Genomic DNA, 21,916 nt, shown 5'->3' on the forward strand with positions numbered 1-21,916 from the left:
TGCTGCTTTTTGTGTGCCCAGCCCCATTTGCCCGGTCTGCCTGCCTCTGTGATCCCCCGCAGCACTGGCTGGAAGTCCGCCGCGTGTCAGTGAGGTGAGAAAAGCTGCTCGAAGTAGTTTTTGCTGGGATGATGCTGGGGGTGGGGGGCGGGGGGTTGGGGGGGAAGGAAGGGAACAGGGCTGCGAGGCCTTTCTTGGTTGGGTGGTCGCGTGCCGAGTTCCTTTGCGATGCTGCGTTTGCCTTTTCCGCCGGGTGGGGGGCTTGCCACCGCGCAGGTCTAATGGTGTCCCCGCTGATTTTTCAGGAGCTGCTTCAGAAGAAAGAAGAAGCGGCGTGGGGACCTGGGCTGCAAAATCAAGATTGGGTATCTGTTGACTGTTTTTCTTGTATTTCTTTGCCTTTTGGAGCCACAGTTTTGAACAGTTGTGTAAGACTTTATCACTCTTTTTGTCAGCGTCGTCAGCTGTGAATAAAGTTTTTTTTCCATGTTGTTTTTCCTGTTATATTTGCTGTTCTTTTCCTTTTTGTATTTATTCTTGGTTTTGAGTCTTTGGTAGCAGTAATTATTTTGTTTCTTACTAGTTGATTTTCCTGCCAAGCTTTCTCACAGAATCTCAGAGTGGTGCCGGTTTGAAGGTACCTCAAGTATCATGGATCTCCATTCTCCTTGACACAGGTGTGGCCACTAACCTTCTCATTTGATACTAGACCAGGCTGTCCAGAGCCCCATCCAACCTGGCCTTGAACATCTCCGGGGACGGTGTATCCGCAGTCTCTCTGGGCAGCTTGTTTCTCTGCCTCGCCGTTCTTATAGTGAAGAACTTCCCCCTGACATCCAACCTAAATCTTCCCTCCCTGAACTTAAAACCATTTCCCCTTGTTCTCCTGTTATCTATCCTGTCAAACAGTTGACTCCCCTCCTGTTTATAGGCTCTATTCAGGTACTGAAATGCTGCGGTTAGTTTACCCAGCCGCTTTCTTCTCTCTATACTTAACAAGCCCAGCTACCTCAGCCTGTCTTTGTAGGGGAGGTGCTCCAGCTCCCTGTTTATCTTTGTGTCCCTCCTCTGGATCCTCTCCAACAGCTCTCTTTCTTTTCCTCCTCCCTTCAGGAAAATTATACAAGCTGAGGTGAGGATATTGGTGGTCTTAGTTTGGGGCCTAGGACTGTCTGATGTGGCTTAGCTTCACTTAATCTTTCCTATGTCCTTTGTCAAGCAGCCTCAGGTGTAGGTTTTTAGCCAGGTAAGATGCCTCTGTTCCACTTTCTCTTGTGCTTAAGTCTTTTCCCTTTTGTGTTTTTATTTTCAGAGGTGTCAGCCAAATGCTAGACATTTCTTTGGTTTATGGGATGAATGTGGTCAGGGTTAGTTGTATGTGCCTGGTTCCTCATGAACTGTCAATGTGGTTCTTTCTGCTGGTGCTGTATCCCTTCTCTTTTTTCAAACCTGATGTTACTGCATGTTCTGTGGTAACTTGGCCTTGATTGATGGGGCTCATGATTTTGCTTCTCTAATGCTGTGGCTAACTTGGCTGGTAGTTTAGCCTTATGCAGCTCACTCCTTTGCTTCCCAGGGGGAAGGAGGAGAGACTGGGGCAGGGGGGGAGCAAGTAGAACTAGCTGCTGTCCAAGAAAGAGAGTGGGGTAAGAAGAGCATTAAAACAACAATTCCAGTAAATGGGAAAGCTAGAAGGATAAGTCACCACAAAGGGAGTGGCAGAAGGTGTGATGTGTTTTGATAAGCATCTTATCCTAACACTAAGACTGCTACCTGAAGTTTAGTTCTGAAGGTTCTCTGATTGCTGTTGTAAATCCAGTAAAACTTAAATAGGTTTAAGTGTGCTGTGTACAAGCTTCAGTAGTATTTCTGTAGCAATGCACAAAGGGATAGAAATCATTTTACCAATATAGATTTTTCTGGACGAGTATCTGCAGCGTCCCACCTCAGCTGTGTGGATCAGCCGGTACCTTGCACAGAGGCCTGTCTTTCACCTCTATGCTTTTTAGTTCATCGTTTAAAAGAGAACTTTGAAATCTTTCCGAACTTGGCATGTAATATTTCTTTTCAGTGAGAAAGAAGAAAACCACTCTTGCCTGCAGGTATACAGAGCACGCTGAAAAGATCAGACTTTCAGACTTCCTGCATAATTTAGAATCTAGTTAGAACACAGGTCAAACGTTTTTGAGTACCATCTAGAAAATGAGAACGTTAAACTGAGGTAGTGTATGAATTTGTGTAGTCTGACAGCCTCAATGATCCCCTGACAAACTTATTGCCTTAATTTGATGGCTTTTCTAGGCAAATGAGCTTATAAGTGATAGGTCTTGCAAAGTTGGAGGTAGTCCTACAGAGATGATTCTGTATTTTCCTGTAGACTAAGTAGATAGAAATCACGTGTGTGAGCGATGTCTGTGTATACTGCATACATCCCAGATGTGTGCTTAATAGCTTTGTGATGCTACACCCATCAGAGCCTGTCTTGTAAGGGGAAATCACCATATAAATTGAAAAGAATAATATTAAAAAAAATAAAAGCAGCATTCTACTGCTATTTAATCCTTAAGGAATGGGAAGAATGATTAGATGTCCTGCTTACTGCAAAGCTCTTCATGAGAAATGGAAAATGCATACCACCAGTTTTCACAGATTTCACCTGAAAACCTGTGAAGAGAAAAAAGGCAGTATTCAGAAAGCATTTTTAGATAAACCCAAGCATATTCCAAGAGGGAAGACCCACGTTCCTGGCACTGCAGAAAACACACTGTTTCTGTGCCTCTCCACTCACCTGCTGTCCAAAGTCAGCAGCATCAGCCTTAGGACCCTGGAAGGCATCACAGGGGTGAGCCAGAGAAACCCCATGGAAAATAAGGTAGGTACCAGTAAGTGTTTCTCTGCATAGTTTTTAAATGAATTACTCTTGAGACTTTTCTGGGTCTAGCAGTTAAGATGCATTCCAAGTGAAATAATAATAGCTCTTGTTTGTGTTTGAGCTAGATTATTAAGACTTTATAGTAATAAGGCATTAGATTCATATGTTATCCTTTGACATTAACTAGTTTTTGAGTGCAAAAAGATACGCTATTACTGGGAAGTGCAAGAAGCTTGGAGTGTACATCTTCAAAATCATAACCGGTTTTGCCTTGCATTAGTTCCTTTGGGCCTTTACAGTACAAAATAATAGTGTCCCTAGTAAAATCATATGGTTTTCATTAAGTCAAGTTATTTGTGAAAAGATGGGAAAAAAGGGAGCATGAAAGGTCTAAGCAGATGGCAAAACAGTTGATCTTTAATAAAGAAAGCTTAGTGTTGTTTAGCTTTTAATAAACCCATTGTAAGATGTTGGGATCGCACAAGATAGAACCTAGAGAGCTTTGCTTTTCAGATGGGGAGAGAAATATGGCAATGAATGGGGAAAGCTGATCCACAGCTACTGCTACTTTGTAGCAGTAATTAACATTAGCTTAATCTGAGGTCTGCATGAACCCGGATAGGAAGCGTTACTGAATTCAGGGTCCATTAATTGATTTAGTTACTTTTTGAAATTTTAAAAAGACTTTCTAGTAAAAATACTGTTGCAGTGCTTCCATAAGGTGTAAGTAGAGGAAGACGCCTGGTTTCCTTAGGCCCGTTTTACAAGTTTCCTCAAACTTAGGCCCATTTTATCAGGTACCAGGTGACTCTTATACTTTGAGAACGGATTTGCTGTCTCCTCTGTGCACCTTTCAAGCATTTTTTGCAATCATTCTTTTGCTGGATCTGAAACCTTCTTGACTGTAGAGAGTTCATAGCTGACAACCCATTTGTCATTCCTTGTTCTCTGAGTGTATAAAGGGAGATGGCTCTCTGAGATGGTGGTGCTAGTAATGGCAAGAGGTTGTCTTAATAGCTACTGGCATTTGGGTATGAAGTTGACTATAAGACAAAGGGATTCCTTTGGGTCAGAAAAAGGACTGTGATAAAGTGAAATAAAGGGTGATACCCGAGACAGTAAGAAAAAGACTGTTGTTGCTGTTATTTTCAGAGCTTGAAGTTTAACTTTCTAAGGAGCTATAATTGATTTTTTAAAGTTCTGTTGAAGATGATATTCTTTATAATGCTGTGCTTTAGAGTATAACTTTAGAACCACATACAGTTTTGCTCAGAAAGTCAAGGCAAAATGGCCTTTACGTGTGCTGTTAGTGTTGTATTGAATGTGCTGAAGTTAGAGGCGTGTCTGATTGACATTCAAACAGCAAAACCAGTCTATTTTTCATCTCTGTATTTTGGTAACAGGCGTGATTCCTAAGTTAAAATGTGTGTGATATCTGATGACACAGGGCAGGAAATCCAGCAAAGCACTCCTGTTGCAATTGTTTGGATTCTATGTTCTACATTAAGTTGATAGAACTTTCAGGATTTGCAGGCACTACTTCAACTCTTGATGAAATTTTTCCTTCTCCCTATGTGCCCTGTTCTTCCTTTTGACAAAACTCACGCAGTGTAGATTGAAAATGGTACTGCAGCATCTTTCAGAAGCTTGAAACATGTTCCATAGCATTGATACTCAGCAGTAGGTCTACCAGCATTATTAGGCTCTCCAACACAGTGATACTACTGGGACAATGTGTCTTTGCTGTTGTTGCTGCTTTGACTGCACAACATTTTAGTAGTGTAGAACCTATCTGACTTTCTCTCTGGCTTTTTCGACATGTATATGTGGGAATTTAGCTTGTGCTTTGTTTGTAACTATCAGAGGTGGTAGGGGAAAAGTATTTGCTAACAAATTCAGCTCCTGAGCGCTAGAAAGGTTATGGGCTTTGTCAGTCGCCTCCTTCTGTTGTTTTCAGATGAACGTACTCAGAAAAAAAAGTTGCCATAGCACTGTGGAATTAACTTCATACATGGCTGCAGTTTTGATTAATCTAGAATCATGCATAGTCTCAAATTTTGGAAGCGTACCTTTTGTGTCATTAAGTCAAGAGTAACAAGTCTTTTTCCCTCCTCTTGAATGGGAAACTAGTTTTGATATGTAAAAGAACAGTCTGTAGGGTAAATGCAATGTCAGGGCTTTAAACAGTGATGCAGAACCTGGTGGAAAGGCAGGGCCAACCGAGGGGAGCCCAGGTGCATGCAATGCAGTTGAGTGGCTGGGAGTGGTGGAGCCAGGATCCACCCCTTCCCAGACTTCATTTCAGGGCTGGCAGTGGAGACAAGCATATCTTGCTGGAGATCCCTGGGTGCTTGAGACCTTCCTCAGGTAAGCAGGAGCTTTTCTCTGTTTCTGTGCCTCCAGCTGTTGTATTCAAGCAAGTCCTCACTTGCTGCAGCCTGGGCCCTTACTACTCTGCTTTCATTGTGGTGCTTTCTCTCGTGTTACAGCGTTACGTGGCCTTTTGGTATTTTAAGGGGAGCTGTAAGAAAGAAGGGGACAGGCGCTCCAGCAGTCTGTTATGATAGGACAGGAGGGAGTGGTTTCAAACTAAAAGAAGAGAAATATAGATTGGGTATGAGGAAGAAGTATACTACAGTAAGGGTAGTGATGCACTGGAACAGGTTGGACGGAGAGGTGGTGGATGCTCTGTCCTTGGAGACATTCAGAGTCAGTCTGGACCAGGCTCTGAGTGACTTGATCTAGCTGTGGTTGTTCACTGCAAGGGAGTTGGTCCAGATGACCCAAGAGTCCCTTCCAACTTCATGATCCTATGAAAATTTTGTTCCATTATTATTGTTGCTGGCACTCGGATTAAAAAAAAAATAACCCACATTCTTAGGGACCATTGCTCTTTGTAGCAGGTCTTACCCTGAGACACCACTGCAGTTTGTGGCAGTTTTGCATGCACAGCATTGACAGGATTGTGCCTTCAGTAAAAGTGACAAGTCAGTATTTGCTGCTAAGCAGGGACTCCCCACGGGGCTTCAGGAAAGCAAATATATCAGCAAATATATCTAGCAAATGTATCTTTTTGCTAGAAAGAGCACAGTGATAAGAGATGAATGCTTCTGAAGGATCCCCCCTTATTTGAAAGGAGCATAAGTAAATAAAACAACTTAATAGACGTTGTAGTCAAATGGAAATGCAAACATGTGTATTGTTGGAAAATAAGTAAAACAAAAAAAAATCCCACAGAGCTTTCCACTTAAAAGCAGAGAGTGGAACTGAGCATGTAGAATTTAGCTTGTTTCTTTTACACATATTATCAACAGAAAATCTTCTGTCTGTTGGCAGCACTGGTGATGTGAGTAATTTTGCTGGAGAATATGGCAATTTGGAATGTGGGGACACCACTCAATTAAGAACAGAGAAAAGTGATATTGCAAGGAGAGATGAAATATCACTGATGGTGGAAGTCCAGTTTTCCCACAAGTGTTTGCAATGAAGCCTTTTCTGTGAAAACGTTATTGAAAAACTTATGTTTCGGATAATGACCGTTCATTAAAGATACAATAATAAGTAAGCTCTGTTCCACTGACAAAATGTGTCTAATTCAGGTGGATCATGGCATTTCCCTTCCATTTAAGGGGGTCTGGCTTTTGAACCAACAAGAAAACCTTGGCTGTGCATTCATATGTGTTAACACGCCTTTGTGTTTCCCAGAATACTTCATGTTGCTTTTAAGCTTTTTAATTGCTTTAAAAATCATTAGCAAATTATAATGACTTTTTGCCCCAGCAGCTCAAAAATTCACATTTTGATGTCAAGAGGAGGTGGTCATGGACATGGCGAAGTACAGTGTTGGGGGCTCTTGATGGAAGTCATGTAATAACCGAGAATAACTCCAATCTTTGAATGTACAAAACAAATAACTGGAAAACATAGTGCTTGTATGTATATGCAAGGTAGTTTTTGGTAGTGGTGGAATAAATGGAATAAAACCAGAAGAAATCTCTGTCAAACTAATACTTTAGAACTGGAGATCTCCCCTGGAAAATGGGACATCACAGGAATTGTTAAAAAGATTTCACTTGTCATATCTTGTAACTAGGCTAGTAATTATTTTGGAACCGAGTTTAGTTTTCCTGTGTTCAGAGAAGATCCATACCAGTGTTCCATCCCCTACTAAAAATGGAATGGAAGAGGTTTTTTTAATTTAGAAATTTTACATTTCAGCAAATCAGCTGGTGGGTTTTTATATTAAAACTAGTAGTCAGTCTCAAATTCTCATCTAAAATGAGGAATCAAGTATTTGTATACAAGTAAAAGTACATAGATGATTAAATTCCTGTGTGAGAATGAGCTGTTCATAGGCATATCTGAACAACTCGTAATTCCAGCTAAATCATGACAATGGCTCTGAAAATTTAGGTTTCTTAATCAGTCGACTCTATTATGGTGCCTTGCAGTTTTTACACAGAGAAGCTTTGCCAGCTTTGTAGGGGGTTCAGATGCTTCAGGTACTACTGAATAGCTTAGGGTAAGCAGGAAATCTGTTTGATGCACTGCTATTTACTTGGGGGGGAAAAAGTCTGAGAAGTGATCAGTGTCAATGGGCTGAGAAGTTCTTTACTCACACAGCTGTTAAATGAATGGGAGGATGACAATGAGGTCTTGTAAGCTGGCTGCTTGTTCTTTGCATAAGCCTTCTGTCTCGCTTCAGTGTGGTTAACTGTAGCACACTGCTCTGTCAGTAGGGCCAAGCAAGGAAATTGTATTAGTGTAGCAAATCATAACCTTTAGAAATAATATTTACATATTAAGTCTTAATCATCTGTATGTTTGAGTATCACCAGAGCATAGGCTGTTAAATGTAAATGTACATTTGCTGGAGTGTATGAAAATATATACAGTATGTACGTCACTCTGAAAGTAATGCCTCATTTATTGTTATGGAAACCACAACAGATAAAAACAACACAACGATGCTACTTGAGAGAGAAAATTTTCAGTTGCACAATACTGTTTTTCAGCACAGTCCTCATCACTAGCGATGCATTTTCACTAGCAATGAGCAGGAGTCTGCATGCCGTGCTCATAAAAATCTGCACCAGTGGAGGTGATTCACTGTCACAGTCAGCCCTGCTGAAATGCACCACCCACCTCCTGAAGGAACTCACATACTCTGTTTGGTTCCATGAAGTGTTCAGCAAGCATCAATGAATGTAGATTTTCCATGTGGAGGAATTAAATTCCACACCTTTGCTTCACCTGCACTTCCGTGTCAGACACCGTTTTGCAGAGTGCCCTTCTGAGGTTGCTCAGAGCCCTGACCAAGCTCACCTTGAATGTCTCTGAGGATGGGCCATCAATCGCCTCTCTGAGCAACCTGTTCCCATGTCTCACTACCTTTATATTAAAAACTGCAAGAGGAAAAGAAAGCAGAACTGATGTCTCTGCACAAAAGCGTTCAGGATTCTGTCTGAGGATGATGAGCGTAAGTGTGGAGTTTCTAACTCCTTTTTTTCAATGAATTATTACTTTACTCATGATATTCCTGTTACCTGTATTTGCCAAAACATTAAAAAAAACAAAAAACAACCAGACAAAACATTGATAATGTAAGTTTCTCTACCTACTTGTTAGGGTTCCCAAAGCCTTTCTGTTAAAATACTGCATCATTTTCTTTTTTTTATCCGTTCTTCGAACTTTCTTCTCAAAATTTTCACAAGTGTTGACATTGTACTCTCATATTTGATGTGTCAGTCCGTGGGTGTTTTGAATCACTAGGTACTGGTATAACATCTGGCATTACAAATGGTCCTTAAATAAAATGCTTAAGGCTGTGTTGTAGGTGTAACTGACCCACTAAGTGCACACTGACATGTCTGTGCATGATGCTGCTGTGTGCTGAGTGCTCACCAGTCTGACTTTTGATGAGCTATGAACAGCATAAACGTTAATTTATGAAACCTATTGAAAACTAAAAACCAACTGGATGTAGTGATCAGCTATTTTAAAAATGTATGATTGACGGAAACTGTCAGCAAATGTCCTAGCTAATCTTCTAGTCAGATGAAGTAGTTGAGTTTTATCAGTGATTTAAAAATGTGTACACTTCTGTATTCTCAATGCTATTTCAGGGAAAAGTCTTTCTTTAATGCCAGCTGATTTTTATATGCTTTCACCCATAAGTTGGTTCCTCCTATACTTGAGATGCAACCCTGCATGACTGTGTGATGGATGTAAAATCACAGCGTGGTTGATGCTGGATGACACCTCTGGAGGACACCTGTTCAAGCAAGGGCACCTATCTCAAGCTGCCCAGGGTCACGTCCAGGCAGCTTTTGCAGATCTCCTGGGAAGGATACTGCACAGCCTGTGACAGTGTTCTGACACCCATACAGTAAAGAAAGGTTTCCTGATGTTTGGAGGAAACCCACCTGTGTTACATTTTGTGCCCGTTGCCTCTTGTTCTGTCACTGGACACCACAGGAAAGAGCCTAATGGTCATCTTTATTCCTTCCTTCAGGTACATGAGCTCACTAGTAAGTTGTGCATTTGGTGGCATATTATATATGCCATTTGTGTTTTTTATGTGTATGACTGGTAAAAAAGGTATTCTCATAAACAAGCCTAAGTCTACTCTTGATGCTTATGAGAATGCCTAAGTCTACTGGATTCATTTTTTCTTTTTTCTTTTTTTGACTGAATTGGAACACAAAAGCAATCATTTGAAGGCAGAGCTGCAATGCCACCACATCGCATCATAGCATCAGGCACTGAATATAGTTTGAGAAAAATGAGTTTAACTCGCCATATTCAAAACACAAGTGTTGCTACTTAAAAAGATCCCTGATAAAATAATGGAGGATGTCTTAAGTGTTTGTTTGTTTCATTTAAATAAACATGAGCGTTTTCACATGGCTGAAGATGAAGGCCTCAGCTACAGTGTTTCCTGAAATATCTTACTCCAGGAAGGCTGATAAATGTCATTGGTTTTGCTTTCTGAAGTTGTTTCCATATACCGAAAGTTAAGCGCTCTGAAGAGTTAGAGGTGCTTATTCTCAGGAGCTGCTTTATGCCTGATAGGATTTCTGTGACCAATATCCAGTGCTGGCAGACGAGCAGGGTGGGACTGGGGATCTGAAGAAGAGGAGAGGCTGATGGTTTGCATCCTTCCATGGACAGGATGAGGTTTGCTAGCTGAGGCTGCCCTTGAGAATTGCAGTAAAATGTTGCTCTGATCTTGAGTAAATAATTCTTCTTTGGATTTTGAAATATCAGTGTTGTGTTTCCTTGCTGAGCCATTTGGTTGATAGTCTGTGTCGTTGCTTGTCTGTCTGCTGTACCGAAGAATTCCAAGAAATGAAATTTTCCTCAGGTGTGCTGGAATGACCACATCCTTGTGAGTCTGATGTCAGTCAGGTTTTGGCAAGCAGGAACGATCCACGTGAAACAGAAGTTTCTTTTTCTGCTACTGCAATTAATCTGCGGGATTATTTGTGTCATTTGAGACAACTCTTCTCAACAAGAAATTAAAAATAAACAGAATGGAAATATAAAATAGTGTAGCACTTCTCAATAGCGATGTTTCCATTTGTCAACGATTTATGGGCTGATTTGGCCTGGTTCCGTTACTAATGGGGCAGGGGTACCCACAAGCATGTGCCCTGGGGAAGGGGGAAAAGGAGGAAGGGTTGAGAGGTAGGCCTAAAAACCAAACAGCGGCAGTGATCTGAGGAGGAAAGTTAATATACTATATGATATCAAAATGCATGAAAATGCAACATAATAGAATATAATTGGAATGGAGGCTAATAAATCGTATAAAATGAGAATGTGTCCAAAAACTGAGGACTTTACTCTAATGCTGAAAATGAGACCGCTAGGGAACACATAGGCTGCAGAGACAAGCAGAAAGGGAAAGGGGGATGACTCATGACCTGCGAACAGATTTATCTTTCCCTCTGAAGGGAAAACAGAAACAGAACGGTGACCGGCCCTTTGGGGTACTTAGTTGTTCTCCCAGTGCATGATGTTATGGTGTGGAATACCGATAACAAAAATCATAAAACCATGACACATTGGAAATAAAGTAGTAATTAAATAGTATTGTGATAGAAGCAAGCATTTCTTAAATGCTGACTGCAGTACTCAGTTTTAGATGTGGAACGTCAAGTGCAACCTTCTTTCCCCCTTTACTAAAAGGTGGTGTTTAACTGCCTTAGTATCCTAACCCTATCCTCTACTGCTGCATGTGATTATCTTCTCTGTTCTATTATCTAGGAAAAATCAACCTACGGTTGAGGAACAATGTGAAGGTGAAGCCAGGTTTGCTGGATGAGATTTGTCTCGTGGCTATTCAACTACCTGGGCTCTCCCTCTTCTGCACAGGACAGGAAGAGAAATCAAGATGGAACAGCTGGTGGGAGATAGCCTACTGGCTAGCGTTAAAGGAAAAAGAGTTTGGACTTTGGGAAAATTGATTTCATTTATTCTGGGTAATTTTGAACACTGCTATGCTTTTCTCCGATTCTGAATTAATAGAAATCAGATATATGCTCTTGCTGATTTGATGGAACTTAAATAAATTCACGTGGTGAGGAGAGGCAAAGATCTTTTTGTGGTTACATGAGGATTTCCCTCAATGAGGTTTATTTACAGCAACAGATTCCACAGTGCTTTACCCAACTTGTAGAGAGGGTAATATCACACAGTTTTGCTGCCTCATCTCAAATGAAGTGATTTTCACCATAGAAAGAGTTCATGAGCTTATTTTTCTTGAAATACGTGGTTCTTTTGTGATCTCATCTTTATTGTATTAGCACTGATTACTAGCTTCTGAAAATGTATCTATCACACAGTCCTGCTTTGACTGAGGCCTCTCTATGGCAGTCAGCCTTTAGTGCGTTACTTTTCTGTTTCTCTCTGTTTAACTTCTGAGTGCATTAACACCAAGAGCTTGAGACAAAGCTAGTGTAACGTAATCTACTTGTTATTTTGCCCTGTTGGCACCACAGAAAGGAGGGAGAACAGAGTTGCTATAGGAAAGTCTTGCAGCTGTAACATTTCCATGTAACACTGAGTGTTTTTCTGTGACAAGAATTACATTTTCCACTGAGGAGGCCCAAGACCAGGTGCAACATGTAAACTCTTGTAACTTCCTTGTTTGTGTTTTCAGTCTGGTTCTAAAGCAGAATAAACCCCATTGCCTGCTGGATATGCCTTCTGAGCATGTGAGGAAAAAAATCCTCTGTTACAAGTTTTTTGAGCCAGACAAGAAACAACAACCCCTGGACCTTTCCTGACATTAGAAGGCTTCTCCTATAAGCAAATGAGGTCACGACGTAACCTAGCTGACTTTGCACTTGTGTTGGTTGCTCTGAAAGTAATGCCTCGTATGTATTTCCACGGAAAATACAACAGATAAAACCAGCACAAGGATACTATTTGAGAGAGAATTCTCAGCTACAGAATAATGTTTGTCAATGGTCACTGCTGGTATCGGTGCATTTTTGCCAGTGATGAACAAGAACCTGCATACTGCACTCATATCTATCTGCACTAGCAGTGGTGACCCTGAGTTGCCACTGCTGAAACACACTACCAACCTCCTCCGTGTGTCCACATCCCACGTTTGGTCTCCATAAATGTTCAGCAAGCTTCAGTGGCTGTCAAAAAGTGCCATCTTTTCCACACAGAGGAATTCAGTAGTACACCTTTGCTTCCCATGCACTTCCATGTTGGATGCCATTGTCAGACTGCCCCTCTGCTGCCGTCTGTCTCAAGGCAACAAAATGTAGTGGGATGTTGGTGGGAAGGTTCAGCTTCTACTACCCGACCTGCCGTGTTCCCATCTAATGTTGTGGGCTGACATAATGAAATAGGAGGCATTATTTTTGAAACGGTCCTCCTAGAACATATGTAGAGTAATATATGCAAAATAGAGAATGTTTTGATAGTAGATTTGTTCTTTTGGTATCCTATTAATTATTTATTTGATCTACAGTTGCAATAGCGTTATTTGTAGGGCTTCTCATTAACTGACGTGCATATTTTAACAATGTGTTTGAGTACTCCCTCATTTCTCCTTTACCCCCTGCAGCTGAAGGGGGGGGAGGGGAAGAGGTGTTCTTTGTAGCTTTAAATGCATTAGAGTAAAAGAGCGAAATGTAGAAGCTGTTTCGCTGGATAAAAGAAATTTTGAACAGTATAGATCTAGCAGCAATAAATTTGTGGAAAAATTATGAAGGGAAATGCCCTGGTATTTGATGAAGATACGAAATGTGGCAGGCTATGAACTATGTTTATATGTTTTTTCTCACTTTGAAACTAGTGGGAATTACGTAACTGACTGCCTTTCACAATCTGATCCAAACATTTTATCAAAATCTCTAGAAACTGTTCTTGTTTTTCTCCTTTCCCCCATGTGACTCGAGGGTAGCTTTTCTGGGGGTCAAGAGTTGAGATCTTTGAAGTTGTATATGGAGGAGTGAGTTTGTCTTGAAAAACCATAAAATCTGCAATTTAAAGGCAAATGCTATTCTATTTGTTTCTGTAGCTCCCATCATCAGCATAAGTAAGTGTCTCACAAACTATAAGGCGATTAGTGCTCAGATTTGTCTTGTTATGGACAGAAATAATTGGATTTCAAAATCATAAGCAGGAAGTATGTAGGAAGTAGGTTCACATGTACTCACCTCTTTAGGTCTAATAGTTCATGCAACGTCCTTGGTACTGACTGCTCTTTGACAAAGTATTCCTTTTTGCTATTGAACACCATAAATCATCAGAAGAAATTTCTGTAAAATTAAACAATGTATTGAGGGAAAAAATATACCATATTACAATTTACCATGTTGCCATATTACATTTGAAAGTCTTTTTGTGTTTTGTTTGCTTTTGTCTGATTCTATTCAACAGGAGTATGTAAGGTGGCATCTGTCTGTAAGAGTACCCTTCCTTTGGGGTATCTGTGGTGATATCTGCTGTGGAGTAAGAAGATAAATAAGATTTTCCCAACCAATAAAAATGATACCCCAACACTTCTTTCTACATCTCTTACCATTTTTCCTCTAAGATGTTTCTATGTATAATAGGAAGTCTTTGGAATGTAAAACTTAGGAACTGAGTTGAGTAAACAAGCAAGTCTATAAAGTAGCAGTTCAGTTGAGTACCGTGTCTAAAACTCACCTCCTCTGTGCTTTCCTTACACAGCGCTGTGTGAATAATGGGTATTTTTTACTGTGTTACTCCACATTTTTTTCTTCATGTTTAGATCATCAGCTTCAGTAATTGTGTTATGTGTGCCCCAGGTGACATAGGATGGTCTGAGCTTTAGCTCACTGCCTTTAAAGTATTAATTTTCTTCTGTTCTACAAGGTTTAAAATACTGTTTAACAGCAAGGTTAACTGGGCTATTCTGGTTTTTGACCAGTCACCCTGTTTTTATCAAGTCTTCATTCTCCTCTTTTCATGAATTTTCTTGTTCAGGTGGCCACTTAATACCATTAATCTTAAATAACATACATATTGGTACCTTCATATCACTTCACTTTGTGAAATTTAAATTTCTGATGTTTTCCTCTTCTGTTGCTTGTTTCATGCACCTTTAATCACACCTGACCTACATTAAGCAAATATTTTTGTACAATTTTTTTTTAACTTTTAAGATACTCAGTGAAGACTGACAGATTTTATGTTCAGAAGGGTGACTCCTACAAGCACCACATGTCGATTTTATGTTGCCTTTTCTTTTGTGCAGTAGCAGCAGTTCAAAGCGATGTATCAAATTGCCTTCATCCAAATGAACAGCTGATTCTTCAATCATCATCCAGTGAGGAGAGCTGTCTTCTCACCCAAGAAAAGATGATGCACAAGGAGATCACAGAATCACACAATTCTAGGGGCTGTGAGGGACCCCCAGGGATCATTGAATCCAGCCCCCTGCAAAGCAGGCCCCCTCCAGCAGGCTGCAGAGGTAGGTGTCCTGGTGGGCCTTGAATATCTCCAGAGAAGGAGAATCCACAACCCCCCTGGGCAGTCTGTTCCAGTGCTCCGTCACCCTCACTGTGAAGAATTTTCTTCACATACTGGTGCAGAACTTCCTGTGCTTCAGTTCATGGCTGTTTCCCTTTGTTCTGGCCCCACAGGCCGCTGAAAAGAGGTTGGCCATGCCTCCTTGACTCCCACACTTAAGATACTTATAAACATTAAGTAGGTCACCTCTCAATTTTCTTTTCTCAAGGCTGAACAGACCCAGGTCGCCAACCCTCTCCTCACAGGGGAAATGCTCCAGGCTCTTTATCATCTTTGTGGCCCTTCGCTGGACTGTTTTGTAGGAGATCCCCATCTTTCTTGTACTGGGGAGCCCAGACCTGGATACAGGACTCCAGCTGAGGCCTGACCAGGGCAGAGTAGAGGAGGAGGATCACCTCCCTTGACCTGTTGGCCATGTTCCTTTCAATGCACCCCAGGATCCCATTGGCCTTCTAGCCCACCAGGGTACACTGCTGGTTCATGGCCAACCTGTTGTCCACCAGGACCCCCAGGGTCCTTATCCTCAGAGCTCCTCTCCAGCAGGTCATTCCCCAACCTGTACTGATACTTGCAGTTATTCCTTCCCAAATGCAAGACATTACACCTGCTTTTGTTAAACCTCATCTTGTTGATTGTTGCCCAGCTCTCCACTCAGCCCAGGTCTCTGAATGGCAGCACGGCCTTCAGATGTGTCAGCCACTCCTCCCAGCTTTGTATCACTGGCGTACTTGCAGAGGGTGGGCACTATGCCCTCATCAAGATTGTAGATGACGACATTGAACAAGACTGGCCTCAGCACAGACCCCTGTGGAACACCACTACTCACAGGTTTCCAACCAGGCTCTGCATCACCGATCACAACCCTCTGAACTCAGCCAGTTCTCAACCCACCTCACCATCCATTCATTTATCCCACACTTTCTCAGCTTCCGTATCAGGATATCATGGGAGATGGTATCAAAAGCCTTGAAGTCAAGGTGACATTCACTGCTCTCCCTCCATCTACCCAGCTGGTGATGCTATCAGAGAAGGCTATGAGATTTGCTGAGCGTGATTTTCCCTTGACGAATACGTGCTGATAATTCCTGATCACCCTCTTCTCTCCCAGTTGCTTAGAGATGGTATCTAGAACAAGCTGTTCCATCACTTTTCCAGGGACAGAGGTGAGACCGAGTGGCCTTGACTTTCCTGGATCCTCTTTCTTGCCCTTTCTGAAGACCGGCGTGACATCGGCTGTCCTCCGGTCCTCAGGCACCTCCTCTGTTCTCCAAGACCTGTCAAAGATGACAGAGAGTGATTCAGCAGTCACATCTGCCATCTCCCCCAGTATGTGTGGCTGCATCCTGCCGGTGACTTTTTACAGGAAAAAGGTGAGCTGATTTATGTCATGGTTAAATGTACACAAGTGAAAATATAAGGTCCAACTGATGCAAAAATAACAAACCAGGAAGTTCCAGAAAAGCAATATTGGCAAAATGTATTATCTGATTTTTGGCAGCTCTACACTACCAGAAGCTTAGGGACAAACAGTTTTCTGTTCTCGTTTCAATGGAGAATTAAATGCTCCTCCAACCTCCCGCTCCAGGGAAAAAAAGGAAGGAAATATAAATCCGGAGCTGCCAATATTTTAAATAAAATTAAGTGTTCTCCTTTCAGCTTTTTATTGGAAATATTAAACCTGACTGTTTTCCTGTATTTGGTGCAAAGATAAAGTTTAATGCCTAGAGAAAGGAGGGCATTCTAATTGTTTTAGAATGAATTAGAACTAATTCCAACTTAGTACTAGTTTTACCCAATTCACTACTTACCAACTGTCTTCACCAAAGCTGTCAGCATTAACCCCCTGAATGTGTCAGAAGAGATACAGATAAACTGAAGGCAAATAAGGAGAGCAGATTTCTTGTGGTCTGTTGAATGCTTTGGTATATCCTTGTGCTGTGAATGTACAAGGCTGCCAAGCAGAGAGCACGTGAAGAAGAAATTGCCTGTGTGAATATAGTGTTGCTGCTATAGTAATGGTGACTTATTGTGACGCGTTAAGATGCAGTGAAGTGATCACTAAATTGCCATCGTAAACCTAAAAGACATCTGATTTTAAATTTTGGCTGTTTCTGGTTTTTTAACTCTCTGGAGAAGAGACGAAGCAAAGCTTCTGGTTGTTTGTTTTTTTTTTTTTTCACTGTGCTGATGGCATAAGAAAGGAACAAATTATATTTGGAGGTACAGTGTTTGCAACCTTGCTGTTTGATATTGATCAAAAAGCCTTAGAAGCAACTGGTTTGGTGCTTTTATTTCTTTTCAAAGCGTATCTCTCTAAATTGCTTGTAATGTAATCAGAAAGCGCTGACCCACAGCGCATGCAAATGTCACAAATAATAGGTTCCAGCTTAGTGAATCTTCAGCTGGAGACAAGCTGGAGTGCTAATATGTGGATTACCTCATCCTGTCTTCTCCATGTTCTTGTTTGTAGGTGTGGCACGATACCGTAGCTCTTCACAGCTTCAAAGCATTACGTGCACAGTACAGATACAGATGTCCTGAGTGTTTCACCTCATTCACCCAACTGGTAAGTGTCCTTCACTTCAAAATTAAAGTACTCAGCAAAAAAATGGGTGAGCTAGCGTGGAACGTTATTTGTGAATACAGAGAAGGTTTCTAAAGCTTCAATGTTACCGTTTTCATTCCATGGAAAGTTGTGGTGTTAATGTGAGTCACTAAAACAACTCCATGTATAGCAAAAGTCTACTTTCTGGTGTTTATTTTTCTCCTTGATTCTCACTTTGGTACACTTCAGATCTTGGTGCGACTTCTACAAGGCCAACAGAAACTGTGTGGTAGTGACTGTGTAATGAAGAAGGTAGAAAAACCGTACAAGATCCAGATATTATCTAACAGCTATTAACTTTACTAGCGTCATGTCATGAAAATATTACCTCCGAATAAGAAAGCACTGGAAAGTATTACTGATCTTTCATGCAAAAAAGTGCATCATTTTCTTTCAGTAGATGTAGTGTATCCCCCTCTGCAGTACATAGGGAGAGGTACAGAGTACATTACTTCTATCCTAGCTCTTTACAAAGTGCTTGCCCTATAATAACATATCATTCCTGTGTGAGATAACGTGTGCAATAAATATAGTTAAGATACACTCACATAGCTTTGAAGTGGTAGGAAACCACTTTCTCATTTTTCATGTCTTTCATTTTTCAATGTCTTTCTCATTTTTCACACAAATTCCAAAGACATACAGAGCAGTAATGAACTATGGTGCCCCTGGGTTTTTAAAAATAGTGTTATTTTCTACTTACTGAGCCTCCAAAATCATATATTCCGATTTGCTCTCAAATAGAGGAGTATAACTTTGCTAAGGTTAAGTGGGGTAACAGATGACTCTGAGAGAGGAAAAATATATCCTAAAAGACTTTCACATCACACGCATAAGATCCAGATATTATCTAACAGCTATTAACTTTACCAGCATCGTGTCACAAAACTATTATCTCATGATAAGAAAGCACTGGAAAGTATTGCTGATCTTTCATGTGAAAAAATGCATCGCTTTCTTTCAGTAGATGTAGTGTATCCCCCTCTGCAGTACATAGGGAGAGGTACAGAGTACATCTATCATAGCTCTTTACAAAGTGCTTGCCCTACAATTGCATATTGTTCCTGTGTGAGATATTAAGATATGCTCACATAGTTTTGAAGTGATAGAAAAAATCTTTCTCATTTTTCACACAAACTCCAAAGATATACAGAGCAGTAATGAACTATGGTGCTCCTGGGTTTTTAAAAATACTGTAATTTTTGACTTGCTGAGACTCCAAGGTCATATATTCCGATTTGCTCTCAGACAGAGGAACATAACTTTGCTAAGGTTAAGTGGGGTAACAGGTCTCTTTGGAAGAGGAAAAATATATTCTCTAGAATACTTTCATGTCACTCATAACATGTGATAACAACATGTAATTGAATCACAAACACCTATGTATTTATGGTAGGTGTTGGAAGGAAACGTTGCGTTCCCTCTGGCTAGACACTGGGGAAATGTCTAGGGAATACATTTGAGAATGGAAAAAAGAAAGGACAGGGAGGGTTAAAATGTGACTGCCCGTCCAAACGGGAATGAACGTATTTTCTTGAAACAGTACTGAGTTCAGATTGTATGTTTACATAGTGAGGTAGCATGCAGAGGTTCAGTTGTTTGAAAAGAGGATCTGTTCATTGGAAGTAACTGGGATTTTGTTCCCCTCTTTTTCCCTCAGGCAATGGGAAGGTTAGGAACAGTAAAAAACATCATCTTCTTCCAGAAGGCCTTGAAAAACTGTTGGAAAGGCAACACCTCCTATGGAAGCTTTGCTGGTAATTCAGATGTTCGTGATATGTGAATCCTTACCTTAGAAGTCGTGCTTGATTGGATTTGCTGCAGTGTTTCGGGTGAGGAACTGCATTTCTGGAGGAATTTCTACTTCTTGCCCATCCCTGATGGCGTTGCATATCATTCAAGGAGCAGCGCAAGTGTATTCTTCGGAGTACTGAGAAGAAGTGAAAAATACATTTTCTCCCCTTCCTTGTTACTGTCACCTTCATAGCACTTTCCTGGTTGACCAACCCCGCTCTGTGACAGTGTCTGCCACGGAAACTGGAATGGAATTTCAGTGCTGGTGCAGGCTTTGAGACGGTAATCAAGTGTGTGACTGAGTTATTGGAATGTGACGTGTCAGGTCCGTAGTGCACTTGTGGATTCTGCAAGCCAAGTCAGAAAAGAAGAGTAACAAATTCTTCAAACAGTGCAAACTAGCAGCGCCGCACAAGGCAGAACGTTACATTTGACTGTTGGTAGATGTAGCTCTGAAGTTCATTCTGGGGGTAGGAGAAATTCCCCAAACTCTTCTGTATCATACCCACAAATTACGCTATGCATGCTTACATATTTACTAACAGATCTCCTGCAGAAAGATAGTAATAACCATGCCACTGGAATTCCAGAAACAGCAAATAATTGTGAGTCTCATGTAACTCTACTTTCAGTCCCAGTCATGGATTGGTTGAATCAAACTAACATATTCATATAATTCCCTAATCCTTTTGCAACATCTGACCCATATTTTAATAATAACATATTTTAGATTTTAACTCTTGTTGAGCTTATGTTGGGATACATCTTGAATTGGTTCTCATTCCTCATCAAATGCTTATGGTCAGTGCCATGGTTTTATGATTTTGAGTAATCAGGATTCCGCATCACAACATCATATACTGCACTGGGAGTTAAAGAGTTAGTGCTCCAGTTCTGGGTACCTGTCTGTGAAGAGAACTATATCCCCCAGAGGACCGTTTGCAGTTCTGCTCCTGTTTCCGTTCAGAGGGAAAAGATAAAACTTTCACGTATCAGGAGACGCCCCCTCTTTTCTCTTCTGTTCAGCCCAACTACGTTTCCTCAACGTTAGAGTAAGGACTTCCGTTTTCAGGCGCTCTCTCTAATTTTATTTCATTTGTTAGCTTCAATTCTAATTATATTGTATTACAGTGTGTTATCTTGCATTCTGGTATCTTATTTAGCAGATTAGTTTGTTGCTCCTCAGATTGTTTCCCCTGCTTTGTTTTTAGGCCCATCTCTCTACCCTTTTCCTCCTTTCCCCCTTTTCTCTTTCCTGGTGCATGGAGTTCCCCAGGAAAAGTTCCCCTGCCCCGCCAGTCACAGAACCGGGCTGAACCGGCCCGTAAACTGTTGACATTCTTTTATTCCATTAGAAATACCTAACCACGATAACTGGGCTTACTCGAGCTACTTCAGGTTTAGGTTGTAGTTCTACGTTTTATGTAATGCTGTTCCTTCAGGTTATGATGTGACGTTGTCTCCGAGTGTTTCATGTAACGTTGCCATGTCTCAGGCATTCAGAATGGTCTCGTGTTGTCAGCAGTCATCCTCCAGCTTTTGTGTCTTTGAAACATTTTTTGTGCTTCTGTGAGCTGTACTTTATGAACTGTCCTTTTTGAAACACTTCAAAAGAAGAACATGTTATAATCTTAACCTCTGAGAACAAACTTTGCTTTGCCTGCCCTGGCCCAATTCCACATCTGGGATGTTTAAAAGAATTGCTGCCTAAGCACTATTCATGTTCTGGGTACAATATTACCCACTTGATCTGCGTAGCTGTCACAAGAACAATGGTCTCAGAGAATGTTCTGTTCTTCAGCATCAGTAAAGAAGAACTGCATACGTTTAGGGGAATCCTGAGTGATGAGTTATCTACAGAGGAACCTCTCTGATTTCCCCATTCTCTTCTCAGATGGAGATTATAGAATGAATGACATTTTTACTGTGTAATTGAGTACTTCAGTGAAGGTGATTTGACAGCCATTTCTGTGACAGAGCAGGTGATGGGAGAATGCTCTAGGTCGGTTCTTTCCCTCCGGTAGAGTCTTTCATTCCATGTCAGTACGTGGTCTCCCAAGGTACTAAAAGGTTACACTGGGCATGTATTGAGTTCCTACCCTTACTGCTGATGATTTTTATTAGATGGATGAAATCAGTTCTGCTCAGTGTACAAACAGCTGACAGTTTTAAAGCCAATATTCAAAAGTAAGTACTCTGTGGCATGAATAAGTGAAACTATTTCAGGGAAAAAAGCCATCAGATCACTGCGAACTTAACAGCGAACGTGTTTTCACCACCTTTCAAGTGCTTAAGTTTGGAGTAATGTGTTAGAGATGGAGAGGGGAAAAAAATGAAGGCGTAAGGCCTTTCAGTTTTGAACTAGATATGCCAAGGAACCTTTTGGTAGTGGGTATGTGGTGGTTTTTCTTTTATTTGTTTGTTTGTTTATGTATCATCCATCTTGAAAGATTTCCTTTAGCTTTGACCTTGACTGTTGAATTGCTGGTGAGTTGACTGCCTTGTTATAGTCTTGTACCAAGTGCTTTCACAGTGCTCAGAATGGGATGGCCTTTTCAAGTGTATGCCACGCCGCTTCCTGAGGAGGAGAGTGACATTTAATTCTTAATCTCTCTGAAATT

The 21,916-nt window shown here is 41.1% G+C and overlaps 1 protein-coding gene across 1 annotated transcript; it reads left to right on the top strand.

Annotated features, from left to right (window-relative positions):
• Nucleotides 1-5,204: 5,204 nt before the first annotated feature.
• LOC121111221 lies at nucleotides 5,205-21,847 on the top strand. Its single transcript, XM_040703217.2, has 6 exons — nucleotides 5,205-5,239; nucleotides 11,144-11,358; nucleotides 14,622-14,837; nucleotides 16,052-16,266; nucleotides 17,367-17,462; nucleotides 19,162-21,847. Exons 2-6 carry the CDS (start codon nucleotides 11,271-11,273, stop codon nucleotides 19,282-19,284), a joined length of 738 nt encoding a protein of 245 aa, XP_040559151.1. The 5' UTR covers nucleotides 5,205-5,239; nucleotides 11,144-11,270; the 3' UTR covers nucleotides 19,285-21,847.
• Nucleotides 21,848-21,916: the final 69 nt, after the last annotated feature.

This window comes from Gallus gallus, chromosome 6, assembly GCF_016699485.2.
Source record: "Gallus gallus isolate bGalGal1 chromosome 6, bGalGal1.mat.broiler.GRCg7b, whole genome shotgun sequence".
In the NCBI taxonomy this organism is placed as follows: domain Eukaryota; kingdom Metazoa; phylum Chordata; class Aves; order Galliformes; family Phasianidae; genus Gallus; species Gallus gallus.

What these genes read in the sequence shown, in the direction of transcription:
- LOC121111221 (XM_040703217.2), top strand. Translation starts at nt 11,271, where the DNA reads ATGGAACAGCTGGTGGGAGATAGCCTACTGGCTAGCGTTAAAGGAAAA. An exon ending in TGACTTTTTACAGGAAAAAG is followed by an intron (nt 16,267 to 17,366) that starts GTGAGCTGATTT and finishes TCTTGTTTGTAG; the next exon opens with GTGTGGCACGATACCGTAGC. An exon ending in TCACCTCATTCACCCAACTG is followed by an intron (nt 17,463 to 19,161) that starts GTAAGTGTCCTT and finishes TTTTTCCCTCAG; the next exon opens with GCAATGGGAAGGTTAGGAAC.